The sequence below is a fragment of the Sphaerodactylus townsendi genome, linkage group LG05 (genome assembly GCF_021028975.2).
Source record: "Sphaerodactylus townsendi isolate TG3544 linkage group LG05, MPM_Stown_v2.3, whole genome shotgun sequence".
Taxonomy (NCBI): Eukaryota; Metazoa; Chordata; class Lepidosauria; order Squamata; family Sphaerodactylidae; genus Sphaerodactylus; species Sphaerodactylus townsendi.
In genome coordinates this window covers 84041293-84057141 of record NC_059429.1, presented here as the reverse complement: position 1 = coordinate 84057141, position 15849 = coordinate 84041293, and the positions used below count along the sequence as shown (strand labels likewise).

Genomic DNA, 15849 nt, shown 5'->3' with positions numbered 1-15849 from the left:
CAATGTAATCCACTTACAGCCATTTCAGTTTAACAGATGGTTTTAGAACAAGAGATGGCTCAAATGGCTGTACTATGTGGAACAAGGACAGCCATCATTAATTAGAACAGCCTGTCCCTTAATCTTGAGTCAGATTTGATTGTCCATTCTTGAATCGGTCCTCTCCACCATTTTCTGTAGCCTTTCCCAAAAACTGACTGGGTGATTGCTTGAATGCTCTTCGCTTGCCCCAAAAGGAAAACTTCCAAGAGCTCTGCTACATACTGGCAGGAGTCTTCGCTTTCTCCCTGAATGCTGAGCTTGAAATGGAGTGTTTACTATTCATGCACTTTTAAAGCTGCATCTTCCACTCATTCTGCTATGGTACAGCCTGAAAAACTACATAATTTTTCTGTTTGACTGAATTTAATATATTGTCTGTCTTAGTTCTTGAATGAACAGAAGCCAGAAAGTGAGACTAAAAACGTTCAGGAAGACTTGGATTGTATAACTTTTGTAATTACAAAATGACAGGTGCCAAGTGAGTTCCAGAAATACAAACTACAAGAATAAAAAATGAGTGTGCGGCACTAGCCGTTTATGATCGAGTCTGAGAAGTCAGAACTATTGTGCTTTTTAAGCAGACCAGTCAAACATTTTTATCCTGTTTGCAATGGTGACTTAGTCACAGCTGCTTCTTCCTCTCCATTAATAAGATCATGATTATAAAATACAGGTGGCAGCCAACAATTCTAAGAGGCTGACAGAGGCAGCTAGCCTGCTGCTCACCATATTGCACAAGAGTCTAAGCTACTCCACCTGGCATAGGAGACGGGCTTCCTTGGCCTGATTTCATTCCTCTCCCCCTTCATACACACACACACCATTTTAGGATGGGGGCAGGGGAGAACTCAATCCTCACTGAAGCACTCTTGGCTGCTTCAAGGAGCTGATTTAATAGCCCCATGTTGAGTAAACAGTTTTTGCCTGCTAAATGCTGCAAGTAGAGGGAAGACGTGCACGCTGTTTGGTAAACTGTGCTTTAGCAAGTTGTCCTGGGGAACATCCTCTAGCACGAACAAATCTGCCCAGAGCAGCCACTCAACCAGATCTTCCTGGGAGCTAAAACCAATTACTCATCCTTTTCAAGGACAGCGCTGACTGTGCTTTGGACAGGGAATAGTGGATTTGCCCACTGTATCTGGATGCCAAGAAGGCCACAGTAATGCAGACTGCAAGCTGTAGGAAGAACTGGGCTGCTGTTCCCCGCCAATATACAAGGAATGTCTTTTGGAATCTTAGCATACTCACTAAAGTTGTGAAAATAACCGCAACAAGCCTTGGGCAACTAAAAGCTAGGTATTAGGAAGAAAATATGCCATGGGAAGGAAATGATTGTAACTGGTATATCAGAATGATACTTGTTGCCAACCCCAGCCACTCCTAGGAGTTAGGAGAAAGATGGAATTCTGCATTATGAAACACTCAGCCTGTGTCTGATTTGGGTAATATATTCTGTCTGTGACTTAGGTAATATATTCAGAGCATTCTGGCAAAGTAGTGAAGCAGAAGAAACAATTTATAATCATTAGAGCCGCAAAGATTAGTCATTTAATCAGACATAATTACAAGACCTTTATCTGTAAAAAAAACCAAAACTTCCTGGTTTATCAAGAATGTAACAGAAAACTGCAAGAAGAGTTGGCTTTCATTACTCTCTACCTTAAGGAGTCTCAAAGTGGCTTACAGTCAAAATCTCTTCCTCTCCCCACAACAGCCACCTTGTGAGGTGAAAGAATTCTGAGGTCGTGGGTAACCATGAAGGAGCTAGAAAAGATTCTGAAGTGTAAGGATGTATCACTGGCAACCAAAATCAAGTTCATTCAAGCTATAGTATTCATTACTACGTATGAGTGCAAAAGTCAGACAAGGAAGAAAGCTAACAGGAAGAAAGTTGATTTAATTTGAAATGTTTTGGAAGGAGAGTTTGGTGGATATTGTAGACTTCACAAAAGACAAATCATTGGGTTCTAGATCAGATCAAGCCTGAACTCTCCCAAGCTAAAATGATTGAACTAAGGCTACTGTAAACTAAACTGAGGTTATCACACTATGAAAAGACTAGAGTCCCTGGAAAAGACAATAATTCTAGGAAAAGTTTAAGGCAGCAGGAAAAGAGACAGACCCAATATGAGATGGATTGACTCAATTAAGGAAGTTACGGCCCTCAGTTTACAAGACCTGAGCAAGGCTGTTAAGAATAGGACATTTTGGAGGTCACTGATTCATTGGGTCATCATAAGCTAGAAGCGACTTGTTGGCTTAACAGAGGTTCTCAAGGCAGACAAAGGCCCTTTCCAGCTACTGCTTTCTAAGAACCTTTAACATACACCAGATTTTAAAGGGGCTATTGCTTTTTAAAATTAAAAATGGGAAAACCGAGGCTCATTTTGTACTTGTTTTCTGAGATGAGGTTGCTAGATATGCACACAATACCCTGAACGCTACATATACTTTTAAACTCGATCCCTTCCAGTCCGGCTTCCGTGCTGGGCATGGAACGGAGACCATCCTTGTCGCTATCACAGATACGCTCCGCATGCAGCTGGACCAAGGCGGATTGGCACTGCTAATATTTCTCAATCTTACTGCAGCATTTGATGTGGTCGACCATGACCTTTTGGCCCACCGCCTGGCTGTTTCCGGGATGTGGGGCACTGTCCTTCAGTGGATTGCCTCGTTTCTCCAGGATAGGGGTCAGCAGGTGTGGTGTGGGGACCAGGCCTCCCAACGGCACCCGCTTCAGTGTGGGGTGCCACAGGGGGCCTTGTTACCCCTGCTCTTATTTAATATCTACATGTGACCCCTTGCCCAGTTGGTGCGGAGATTTGGGCTGGGTTGTCACCAATATACTGATGACACCCAGCTCATTCTGTTGATGGAGGGGGGACGGCCTCTGCCCCTGTGGCTCTACAGCATTGTTTGGAGTCGGTTGCTGGTTGGTTGAGGCAGAGCAGGTTAAAACTCAATCCATCAAAGACGGAGGTCCTTTGGCTGGGCCGTGGTGAGAGCCCTAGGGATTTTCAGCCGCCGGTTTTAGAAGGGGTCACATTGGCCCCGACCTCCCTGGCCTGAAGCCTGGGGGTCCGCCTGGATTCCTCCCTTTCTATGGAGGGCCAGGTGGCCCATGTTACCCAGGTAGCTTTTCTTCATCTTCGCCAGGCCCGGCAGCTGGCCCCCTACCTCTCCCTGGCTGACCTGGCCACTGTGATCCATGCAACGGTCACCTCGAGGTTGGACTACTGTAACTCGCTCTACACGGGACTTCCCTTGAGACTGACCCGGAAGTTGAAGCTGGTCCAGAATGCAGCGGCTCGGCTTCTTATGGGGGGCACTTATCAAGATCATATTGCCCCCATGCTGCGCCATCTGCACTGGCTTCTGGTGGAATTCCAGATCGTCTTCAAGGTGCTGGTATTAACCTTCAAGGCCCTTCGCAGCTCGGGGCCCTCATACCTGCCGGACCGTCTGACCCCATATGTCCTGAATAGGCCGCTGCGTTCTGAAACGGTGGAGTTGCTGGAAGTCCCCAGCCCTTCGATGATGCAGCTAGCCTCTACCTGGGCCAGGGCCTTTACAGCCCTGGCCCCTGCCTGGTGGAACGCTCTTCCCCCAGCTGTCCGAGCCCTGCGGGACCTTGGTGTGTTCCGCAGGGCCTGTAAGACCGAGCTGTTCCACCGGGCTTTTGGTGAGGCTGGCCGTGGATTGGCTGCCCCCTTGTGAGACCCTGCCATGGTTTTGTCATCTCTGGCAGTGCCCCCGCTGGTTTCATCTTGGGCGCTGCCAGCCCCTCCCAGCCTTAAGACCGGCCTTAAGACCAGGTGCCACCGATATGATGCTGCATACTGAACTTCAAATGTTTTTAGATTGGGTTTTATTGCATTGTGAACTGCCTAGAGCCCTTTGTGGATTAGGTGGTTTATAAAATCTAATAAACAAACAAACAAACTGCATATATTCTGTAATGCCTTAACTAAGAGTGTGTGCATTTGCTGGTGGAGCTGTACCCATAGCAAAAAGAAAAGTCTTATGATGACATCCTAAGCAGAATTATGTCCTTCTAAATCCAATGGTTTAAATGGTTAGGAGGGTACAACTGCTTCAGATGGTACTGCCAAAAACCTAGAAAGTCAAATGCACATCCTCAATTACATTTAATGGCAGATTTCATGGAAAAGGGGAAGGCAAGAGAACAACAGATTCTTAGTTATAGCACTCTGATGGCACTACACATTCTGATTATTTGAAAGATCATAGGACCCATCTGGCATTGTGTGTGCCTAAATCAGGTATGGCCACATTGTTCAGATGAAGGGACATAATATTTTCAATCTGAATTGCTTAGGGACAGACACCTCTTCCCATGGCTCTATAAATCATCCTTCGGTCAGTCAATTCCAGTGATGGAAAGGCTGAAGAACATCCTCTTTCAACACATAAGAAGAGCCCCTCTGGGTCAGACCAACAGTCCATCCATTTCAACATCTTGTCTCAAACAGTGGCCAATTAGTTACTATTGTTCAGCCACGAACGGGATGGAGACTAAGGTCTTTCAATGATGATGCCTCTTGCTACTGGCAGCAAATCCCACATTTTAATTACTCATTATGGAAAGAAGTATTTCCTGTATTTCCTTGTTTCCACACCTTGAATCTACAGCCCCTCAACTTCATTGGATGCCCCTCATTATGCCCCTCATCTAGTTTTGTAGAAGAGGGAGAAAAAATTCTGTCTATTCTGTTCATCCCATACATGATTTTATAAACCTTTATCATGGCCCCAAAATCTTTTTTCAAAATTGAAGAATCTTAGACTCGTCAGTGTTTCCTCACAGAAAAGGTGCTCCAACCCCCTAATCATCTTGTTTTCCTTCTGTACCTTTTTCAGCTCTGCAAAGTCATTTTTGACACATGGTGATCAGCACTGCACACAGTATTCCAAATGAATACTGCCACCATAAATCCATAAATCCAATTCTCCTGATTTATGGAGAAGTCGATTTATGGCTACCAATCTTGATCCTCCTTGATCTGAGATTGCAAATGCCTTAACAGACCAGGTGATTGGGAGCAACAGCCGCAGAAGGCCATTGCGTTCACATCCTACATGTGAGCTCCCAAAGGCACCTGGTGGGCCACTGCGAGTAGCAGAGAGCTGGACTAGATGGACTTTGGTCTGATCCAGCTGGCTTGTTCTTATGTTCTTATGTTCATACAGAACAGAATTAGGATATGTACCAACTGCCATCAGCTGAAGGAAGTCACAGCCCAACTGTTTCTATCTGGTAATGATACAACACTGATTTCTGTCAGTTAATGTAAGCATTTTTTTTGCCATCGTCAGCTGATTTGTGGCAACTCTGTAGGGTTTTCAAGGCAACTAACATTCAGAGGTGGGTTGCCATTGCCTGCCTCCACATCCTCCCCCAGTACTCCTTGGAGGTCTCCCATCCAAATACTTGCCAGGGTTGATGCTGACAGTGTGTGTGTGACTGGCCCAAGGTCATCCAAGGCAGAGTGGAGATTCAAACCTCGGTTTCCCAGATCCCAGTCTAACACCTTAACCACTACACCATGCTGGCTCTCTACTGTGAGCATTACTGAACATATAATCTGGATACACATTTTTAAACATGTGATATCAGGTTAGCTGCACTTAGCCTGATTTAAGGGGTTTTCTAAGAGCTTGTGCATGAAAAAAGTTTGGCTGGCATTAAATGCTGTTTGCCTCAATCTCGTATGCACTGCTGTGTAAGGCCTCTGCCTTCCCCACAGTGACTCAGGCTACTGCCCAACTGAGAAGCAGTGCATAACTTTCAAGGATGTTACATTGAGTTTTGGCTGCACAAATGCAAGAAAACATGGCTGAGGGGTTGAGTGCCATTTCCATGTAGAGGTGCTATCCCTGCCACTCAGTATGGGGAAGGATACAAGAATTCAACAATCTTGGCAAGGGCAGTGTGCCAGATTCCATCTTTGAACTGGTAGGCACTACAGGGAATAGGGAAACACTGCTAACAGTGCACATTCCTGATAATCCAAGATCTCTGCTACCAAATGACTGCAAGCCCCCACAAATTTCTATGATTCCGATATGCAGCATATTATTCCTTTCTTCTTTACTGAATAGCAGCCCGAAAGCTCATCTTTGTTAGAGCATCTATCCCCTAGTATTTTAAAAGGGCAAAAGCGTAATTGCAGCCCTTGCTGACTATAAAAGGGTTGAATAAGTGGGGGTGGGGACAGGCATCCCAGCATCTAAAACAGGCCCATGCCAACACAAATGAGCACCCAGTTGGAATAAAATTACTTATGCTTCCACCTTTGCATAAAGGAACACATGTCAAACTCACAACAGAGATGTAAACATGTTCATTCAACAATATACTACAGGTGCAAGACCAACACAGCTGCCTTCTTCATCTAGATGTTCCACTGTGGGCAAAATCACCACAGCTAAAACATTCAAGGGTAATAAGCTCTTCTTCCCGTCATCCATTCACTCCATTGCCTCAGACTCTACATCCCGACACTTGGAATTCACCAGTTCCCTGCGGATCTCCAGGGAGATCTGTGGATGGCTCTGAAATCTGAGCAGCTCCAAAAGGCCTTCCTTTTGATTTGAGGAGAGGTCTTCTTTGTAACGCTGGGCAAAGGTCAACAGACACTGGTGCCACAGAACAGGCAAGGTGCGTTTGTCTGTCCGGAAAGCTAGGAAATGGAAGACCAGAGCATCCACAACACGGAAGGGCAAGGCATACTTTTTGTCAATGAGCAGACGGAGGAAGATGCTGTTGGCTCCACTGTACTCCATCTCAGCAATCTTGAGCATAGCAGCCCTGTGGGGGTTAGGAGAAGACAGAGAAAGGTTTGCTGCAGCTCAAAGAATTATCCCCCAGGTCTTAGAATGAACAAAAACAAGGTGTCAGAAAAAAACAAAATCTTTTAAAAGAATGCCCCTAGGATAGTAGGTACATTCCACATGGCTGCTTTTGTATTCATGCTGTGCCGCTACGCAGGCATCTGAAAATGTTCTATAGAAGGAACAACATACAACAGAGTAGGATGCCTCCAAAGATATCAGAGTGTCCTTCAAAAGTTTTTATGATCCAAGAGACCTAGAAATACATGGGAAGTACATGGAAGTTTGGGGAAGTACATGGGATTATCCCATCATTCCTGTTTCAGTTCCTTTCCAGTCTCAAATGAGCCTAGTCCCCCACTTACCCAGAATGAAGAACGGGGATAGAGCACTGAGTAAGAATGCTGCCCAGAATGATGGCTTCTCTCAGCGTACATGTTCCTGATTCACACAAGGGGATAAGGATCCCTGGGAGGGAAAATAGAGTAGTAGTGGTTAGAAGTTAGGTATCTATTCTTCTCTAGAGCTTTACAAAAACTAATTAACATGACATACAGGCTAATTATCTTTTTTAAAAAGCCACTGTAACAACATAATTTGGCATCTGAAAAGTCTGCCATAACACACCCAGGTATATTGTAAGTGCTCCAGAACACAAAAAAGAAGGCATAATGAACATCCCAGCTTAGCATGAAATAATTTATCAGTAAAGCAAACTAAATAATACTTCCAAGCCTAAGTAAGTACTCATACTGGGCCCAGACAGGACCAAGCTAAACAAGGCAGCATAGAGCATTTCATGTAAATATGAGTCAGCCCTTATCACATGTTGAGGGATTTGGTTTAAAAGCAAAAGGGGTACACAGTTGATGGAAACTGAACTCTCCCTCTCTCTGCTGCATCTCCCTTCAGGGTAGTTTTCTCCCACCCCGATTCCTTTCTAGTATTGAAGACTGGTTAAAACAAAAATGCTAGTTTGTTCACCTATAAGTTGCTCTAGTAGTGTTGAATGTAAAGAAGGTCCTCACTTTCCATCCCTCTAGATCAGATACCCCCAGATGCCTGTTCACTTTATGTAGATTAAGGCAGAAACTCCAGGAACTGCTATTCATAGTATAGTTTGACTATTATGCTTACTCGAGGTATATCACAAACCAACTACTGGAGGTTTCCAGGGTCAGCTGGTCCCACATTATCTCCCTTCTTCACTCCCTCATCCACTTGGAATCTCAACTGGGAACCCAACCATTTTTCCTGTTTTATTTTTTCCAGGGCCTTCGTATTAGCTTCAGCACCCCACAAATTTCAGCCTGCCCTTCTCTCAGATTTCCTTCAATTCTCTAAAAGCATGATGATATTACAAAACACAATCTGTCTTTCTCTGTTCACACTGAAACCTTGCTATTGGATTCAATCAACACTTCGCCTGATCTACTCCTAGGACATTGAGCTAGCTGACATGCTCTGTTCATAGCCCAATTTACTTTTCTCCTTATCATTCCTCCCATCTCTCTACCCATTCTCTTTTCATATTTACTTCCAAAATCTATAAACCTCTTCTCAGCACCAAGACTTGTTCCTAACATTACACCCTGATGACATCAATTAGTCTGTACTGATTCATCTCTAATATACAGTATAATCCACGAACTGTATGTTATCCCTGTAAACCCATGAAGTCAATAGATTTAAAAGAGCATAACTCTGCTTAGATTAGGACTGCTAACAACCTAATTCCTACAACTACTAGTCTCTGCTGATTTTTAGCCCTACCAATCATTTTCTTTGGCTTGCATTATAGACCAGCACCCTTACTGCTATCTTTAATGGGCTGGTCTTATAATAACGTAATAGCCTGACTGGAGGTCTGTCTACTCCTATACAAAAATACCCACCCACTCTGGCTATCTTCTGAGGCCATGCTTTTGGTTCCCTTGACATCTGAGCCTAGATAGGTTGCAACCCAAGAAAGAGCCATCTGGGTCATGGCACTGAAACTCTGGAACTCCCTCCCCAAAGAGATTCATCTGTCTCCCAGTATTGTTATCTCCTGCCAGCAGGTGAAGACTTTTTTGTTTCGTTTGGTATTGAGAGCAAGCAAGTGGTTAAAAGTGGCAGACTCTTAATTTGGAGAACTGGTTTGGATTTCCCAGTTGGATTTCCCAGTCCTGTTGGGTAATCTTGCACCAGTAACAGTTCTCCCAGAACTCTCTCAGCCCCACCTATCTCACAAGGTGCCTGTTGTGGGGAAGGGAAAGAAAGGTGATTATAAGCTGAGATTCCTTAAAGATAGAGAAAAGCAGGGTATAAAAACCAGCTATTTGCCTTCTTCCCTGCACTAATTGTTATTGACCCTCCTCCCTGATTTTGGTGTGGTATGTGTTTTAGTGAATTGTTTAAATATTTTACAAACATACATATTTGTTCATGCTGTTTTAATGTCTTAATGCTGAAATATGGTGATGTATTCTACCTTGCAGATCCTATTTAGGAGGAAAGATAGCATAGAAAGGTTTAAAATAAAATAATAAATAAATGGTCCAGATACAGCTCAGCTCCAGTCATGGAGCAGTTCTCCCAGAAGGCAAGACATTGTTTTTTATGGAAAAATAACACTGTAGCCCTGAGCTCTAGGCCCCATTCAGGGTATTTATTATAAGCAGGAGTTCCAAAACAACTAATTTAACAGAACATACTCATTAAAAAGGGAGCAAACACCCCTCCATCTTCCAGTCTTATATTAAAACTGATTGTGCAGGTTTTCTCCTACCTTTGAACCAGGCTCCAGGCTTGAACAAGGCCTTCTTCAATGCCATGTAAAGATGGAAATTGAGGCGTTTATATTCAGCAATGTCATCTCTGATTCGAGGGAGTAGTACCAAGTTGTAAAACCTCTGAGCCATCTTCTCTTTAAGGTTCGATGAAAATATTCTTCAAAAGTAATAGAGGTGACCAGGGAAGGGGAGGGGGGAGAAAAAAAAGGAAGCATAATAGTCCTCTCACGTTAAGGCAGCTGGGGAGCAGATGCTACTAAACCTCCTGTTAGAGTTATATTCTGTCTAAGTAACTGGAACATTCTCACAGAGCCTGCAATTTTGCTCTTATCTTACAAGACCTCTCATCTATGGAATATCCTTTCAGATGTGTAAGCATGATGTTGTCCTAAATGAGGCCGTGCTTAAAATGATTTTCTAAAAAGCCATTCCCTAACTGTGTAGGAGATTTATTTATGACATAGCTGTATGCTCAAAACAGAGCTCCGTATGGCATTGCACCATAAAAAGGAAGAGAAACCAAAGTTTTCAAAACTTGTCGTTCAAAAGTTGTCAAAAGCACCACCAATCATAGGATGCCACTTGTTGCTTCCCCTCTACATCTCCTCAGCACTATGCTAAAATTATTAATTAAAAGTTTGTCATAGTCAAGTTTGCTCCACATATAAGCAGTCTAGTCAGAAACTACTGCATGATGCAAGAGGGTTTTATTCCCCGCCCTCCGCTGAAAGTACATAACCCCACAATTACTGTTAAATATGAATGGGCTGGGGCAGTTGAGAGGAATTTTGTTAAGGAATCCAAAACACTTTTCCAGCTCAGAGAAGCAATTGTAGGCAAAGCTATGTACAAATTAACACTACAAGCTGAGAGCAAGTGAACTCTTAGCAACAGAATCACAAATGATTCTATATCTGTTCCCAAATTACTTTGTAACACAATGCTATGTCAAAAATGACAGAAACTGAAAATGTGTCAGTATTATGTTCCTATACACTTAAACACAAATTTCATGCATATTGATTCTAATATTGTACAGTCAAACCTCGGTCTTCATTGCCCTCGGAGATCGATGGTTTCGGTCTTCGCCTGTCGCCCCCAGCCATTTGGTCGCCTCAGAAATCAGCGGTCGCCTCGGCTTCCGCCGGCTTCTGAGGCGACTTTTGAATATCTCCAGTGTGCCGTTCACATTGCACATGCGCAAAAGGCGTACCTAGGAGTATGCCGTTTTCGGTTTTTGCTGCCCTTCGCTGAACGGATTAGCGGCGAAAACCAAGGTTCCACTATACAACAGTTATAATACTTACTGCAGCAGAATAAAGCTAAAAGAAATCATAAACATTTCTGATGGTTAACATAACCTTAAGATACCATACTGGGTACTGCTAGACAGTACATTCTATCAAGAGCAAGGTACATTCTGTTGGCACAGGATAGGTCCTGCCAACAGAGTCTCTTGAACTAGCAGGAGGCACCATTCTTAGTGGAACCCATTACCTACAAGAAGAGCACATCCTCACCTGGTTGCTTGGTACATGGCAGCTGCCGTCCACGTTTCCGGTTCTGTGATATAAAGGATTTGCTCCCAATTAGATAATGCTGGTATGATCTTGAAGGCTTTGGGCAGTTTTCCACTTCTGTATTTTGACAGTACCTTTAAAAATGTTTATAAGTGGTTAGAACAGAGGTGAACAGGGAGGATTATTCATTCCAAAGTTTCTCGTGATTGTCTACAAGCCCTTGTATGAGAATGCTTTAAGAATCACTTAGGAATATTAATTTCAATTTCTTGTATATTGTTGCAACCTATCGGTGTGAAACTCAGCTCTGATTAAGTGTTTTACCTTCAAAAAATGCAATGCCGGGATGGTACACAAAGCTGTGCCCTGCCCAGTCCTGCTGATAAATATACATTCCATTTATACCCTGCCTTTCTCCCTCAATGGGAACTCAAAGCAGTTTACAACATTATCCTCTCCTCCATCTTATGTTTGTAGCAGCCATGTGAGATAGATTAGGCTGAAGTGGGCTAAAGTCATGCAGCAAGCTTCTATGGCAAAGTGGGGATCTCAACGTGGGTTTCCCAGAATTCTAGTATGACTCTCCAACCACTACACAGACTGACTCTCAAGCAAAGCACAGGTAAGAACAGAACTAGAATAAAGTTTCTGAGGCACAGCAGCTGAGTTCCATCTGGCCATACATATAATTAGCCATACATATAATACTACTACTAGAGTAGTATTACACTTACTTCTCTGACACCCTTGTAGACCTCTAAGACACGTGGGTCAAGCTGTGGCATGGGCCGACCGGATATTTCTGACATCACTGTCTCTACTTCCGTTTGTTTTTCTGTGATCTTCTCCATGATGATATCTGCTAAGGTGCGCCTAATGGATATAAAAAAACACAAAATGGAGTTAAATCCAACAATGGACTAGATAGTACATCATACCATTAGCAAATCTAACTGTACAAGAAATCATAGCATAGTTTGATTCCGAACCTGTGTTCCAAGGAGGTTCCACCTCTTGTATGTGACAGCCCTTTTTAAAATACAGCCATTGCCCAATTAAAAATGGAGCTATGCAAACAAACTAGCTTAATGGTAGCAACTAGCTTGTGCATTTTCTTGTATGCTACCAGTTAACACCCTATTATTTTCACAATCAGACACAGCTGGTAGATATACACTTTTGGGATGACATGAGTACAATTTCTAATGCAAAATAAAACTAGAAAATTTTAACGAGTTTAAAAATTATCCTGTAAATGAGAGATTTCTATGTGCAATTAAAAATGCAGCAAAACTAAGGACACCTTTTAAGGAGTAAAGCCCAATGAATAAAATGGGTGTACTTCTGAACAGACCTCCTTAAGTTTGCTTCCTAGATCATGTTTGTGACCTACAGACAAAGAATGATAGAAAAGAAATTATCCTAAGTCCATGTACCATAAAGACATTCCACATTTACTTTAGGGGCTAGAAACTTAAGTTACCAAAAGAACCCAACAATGTAAGCAGCATTTAGGTCTCATGTTCTATGCTTTTAAAAGAAATATCTTTACCATTTCCATGCACTATACTAACCAGGGCATGCCTCTGCTACCAATGAGATAAATGCAGAATGTCTTGATTTACATGGTGCCTAAAGCACCATCTGCTGGTTAAAAAGCGGGGGAAAACCTTCCCCAAATTAATTGGAAGTATTACTGGGGCGCAATACTTTTTTTTAATTGGGGGGGGGGGGAATCTGAGAAAGTTATATCGATGCCTTCTGTCAGTTACTGTAAGCAGCAGTAACATAACCCCCAGATTAAATATCTTGTAAGTGCTCACATATGAACATGTGGTGATGAATTCCTTCTATACACTCATCTCCTGACTCACAGGGGTCTACAAAAACAAACAAATATAAATATGCAAAGTGGGGACGAAGTGAAGCTGCAGTCTTTAATCTTCAGTTTTCCAAGAGTAGTACTAAGATTATGAGAATCACTGCCATCCCACATCATAGGCACATAGAACACAAGGACTGGCAGTTCATCTCTCCAGAGTCTCAGGTACGCTTGAACTGAAAAATGATTGCACAGGAATTTGTTAGTACTACCACTAGTGAACTAGCCCCAGTTCTCTCAATATATTGAGACACCATCTGAGTGAAGAAATACCTCTCTGAAACTTTTCAACTGCAACTGATGTAAAACAAAACACTTTACATGGCACTATTATTCTTTCAATACACAAACAGATCACATAACAGGAAAAACAGGAGCACATGAAGAGATCTACAATAATTCAAGGTATTAATTATCTGATAGCCAATAAATTAATTTCCAAGGCATTGCTAGTATTTTCACATACAGCTCAACAGGCCACTTGAATTAGGGGGTTACATTAATTTGAACATTTACAGGTAAATTAATTTCTAGGCATTGCTAGTATTTTCACATACAGCTCAACAGCCCACTTGAATTAGGGGGTTACATTAATTTGAACATTTACAGGTAAGCTACATAGAAAACAGGGTCATGCCCAATATAAGTGGTGGATGGACAAGCTGGTGCTTCTGAGATGAAGGAAAGCCCACAAGAGACACAACCAGGGGGAAATTTTCCATTTTTCATACCAGCTTTCTGTGCCTCCTATACATGGTCTGTTTCATATTTTCAAAACCAGTTCTTTATTTAATTCAATCCCATCAACAATGGTCAACACAATAAACACATATGCACACCAAAAAGAAACCCTTATTCAAGCTTAGATTTTATGTCACATTTGTAAATGTCAAGAACATGTGAGGATATGGTATACGTGTATGTATAAATGTCAAGAACATGTGAGGATATGGTATACGAAGGCTTACTGCAATGGTGGGTTCTTGCTCATGAACATCTCAAGGGCTTTTTCATCTTCCATGTTCACAGTCACCTCCTCACAATAATCCCCTTTCTCCATAGCTGCAGCTTTCTCCAGTGATGGCCACTCATCATCCTCTGTGTCTGAATTTCCATCCTTTGATGTAGGTCCTAAGAAAAGCAAGTCAAAATTAGGACTGGACATTTTATCAACACAAGTAACTTCCTTGGCACTATACTATTCTCAGCATCAAAAATGGTGGTGATTCAGAAGCCAGTCAAAGAAGTAATGATATAACAGATCTTTGAATTTCCATCCAATATATGATGTGCGAGGAGCCCGCTGCACTGGAAGCAGGTAACAGTGACAACAGGCACATGAACACATAAAGCTCCCTTAAAGTCAATCAACAACTTTGGTCCATCAAGGTCAGTACTGTCTACTCAGACAGGCAGCTGCTCTCCAGGGTCCCAGGCAGAGGTCTTTCACATAACTTACTGCCTAGTCCTTTCAAACAGAGATGCCAGGGACTGAACATGGGACCTTCTGCATGCCAAGCAAATGCTCTATCACTAAGCCACAGCCCATCTCCACTGAGCCATAGTAGAAGGCATGTGGTGTGATGGGTTTCTGTTTCCAATGCTATTAAGTTCCCATCTACCAATCATGAAAAATGCCATGTCTACAAAACAGCTGGGACTGGGAGGAGTGGGAAGAGGTAGATCTTCCAGAGTACCAAGTTCCTAAACAGATTACTTTGAAATCAGTGCTGCTTACTGATATTCTGAAATAAATCAAATAGCAAGCTTGACTAGTGTGTAATGGACACCCCAAACAAAACACCTTTGAATTAACCTGTGATAATCAAACACAAGCTATTTGTTTCAGGCAGATGCTCTATACAGACAGACCTGTCTGGGATGGGCCAGATTAGTCTGATGCCAACAGATCCAGGAAGCTAGGAAGATTAACCCTGGTTAGTATTTGGATAGGAGACTACCAAGGGAGTCCAGGCAGATAATGGCAATGCACTTCTGAATGTCTCTTGCCTTGAAAACCCAACTGGGTATCTGTAAGTCAGCTGCAACTTGATACAAACATGCTTGTTTCATTCACTCTTTCTATCTATAGGTGATCAGCATAGAGGTATTTGTAGAAAAGTACTTAAGGAAGTTCTCACAACCCAATCCGGGGCATATTTACTTAGATAAGAAACTCACAGATAATGCTAGGAATGTAGAAATATCTTGTCAGCTGAAGTTGGAAGGACTTTTAACAGTGTGTGCCTTCACAGCTACTTTCTGAACAGTTTCTGAATTCGATCTGCCAAGAACTGCACAGATACTCGGGCCTAACTGCTGTCCTACCCAGTGGCCACGTCCTTCTTTTCTCTTAGCACAGACCATTCTTTGCTACATCCCTCGTTCTTTTCGTGCTCACCCAGGACCGTCGTTTTCTGTTTCTTTGACTTTTCCCTGCCAGGGCCGTGCTCGGCCTCCAGCTCCTCTTGCTGGATCCGAGCCTGCTCCAGGATCCTCCGGGAGAGTTTTTCATCCACGTAGTCATCTTCATGGCCATGCTTCTCCCCTTTACCCCGGGCTTTCACGCGCGTTATGGGCTTCACTGACTCTCCCTGGATAATCTGCTCGGCCAGAGAAACAGTCGCCCCTCCGCCGCGAGAGCCCTTCGAGGGCTTCACTTTAGGCATGTCGCTCCCCTCGGAGAAAAAGCACAACGTGCGGGAAAAGTCAATCGCTAAAGCACATGCTTTACGTAAAAACTTTGCGACGGAAGTATTCTAAATGCTACTTC

General features: G+C 43.0%; 1 protein-coding gene across 1 annotated transcript; it reads right to left on the bottom strand.

The window, feature by feature from the left end:
* Positions 1–6395: 6395 nt before the first annotated feature.
* Positions 6396–15840, bottom strand: BYSL (bystin like). The gene is made up of 7 exons (XM_048497483.1): positions 15478–15840; positions 14045–14207; positions 11929–12067; positions 11195–11328; positions 9671–9831; positions 7266–7368; positions 6396–6877 (listed from the first exon to the last, which is right to left on the bottom strand). The coding sequence occupies exons 1-7, from the start codon at positions 15743–15745 to the stop codon at positions 6538–6540; spliced, it is 1308 nt and encodes a 435-aa protein (XP_048353440.1). The 5' UTR covers positions 15746–15840; the 3' UTR covers positions 6396–6537.
* Positions 15841–15849: the final 9 nt, after the last annotated feature.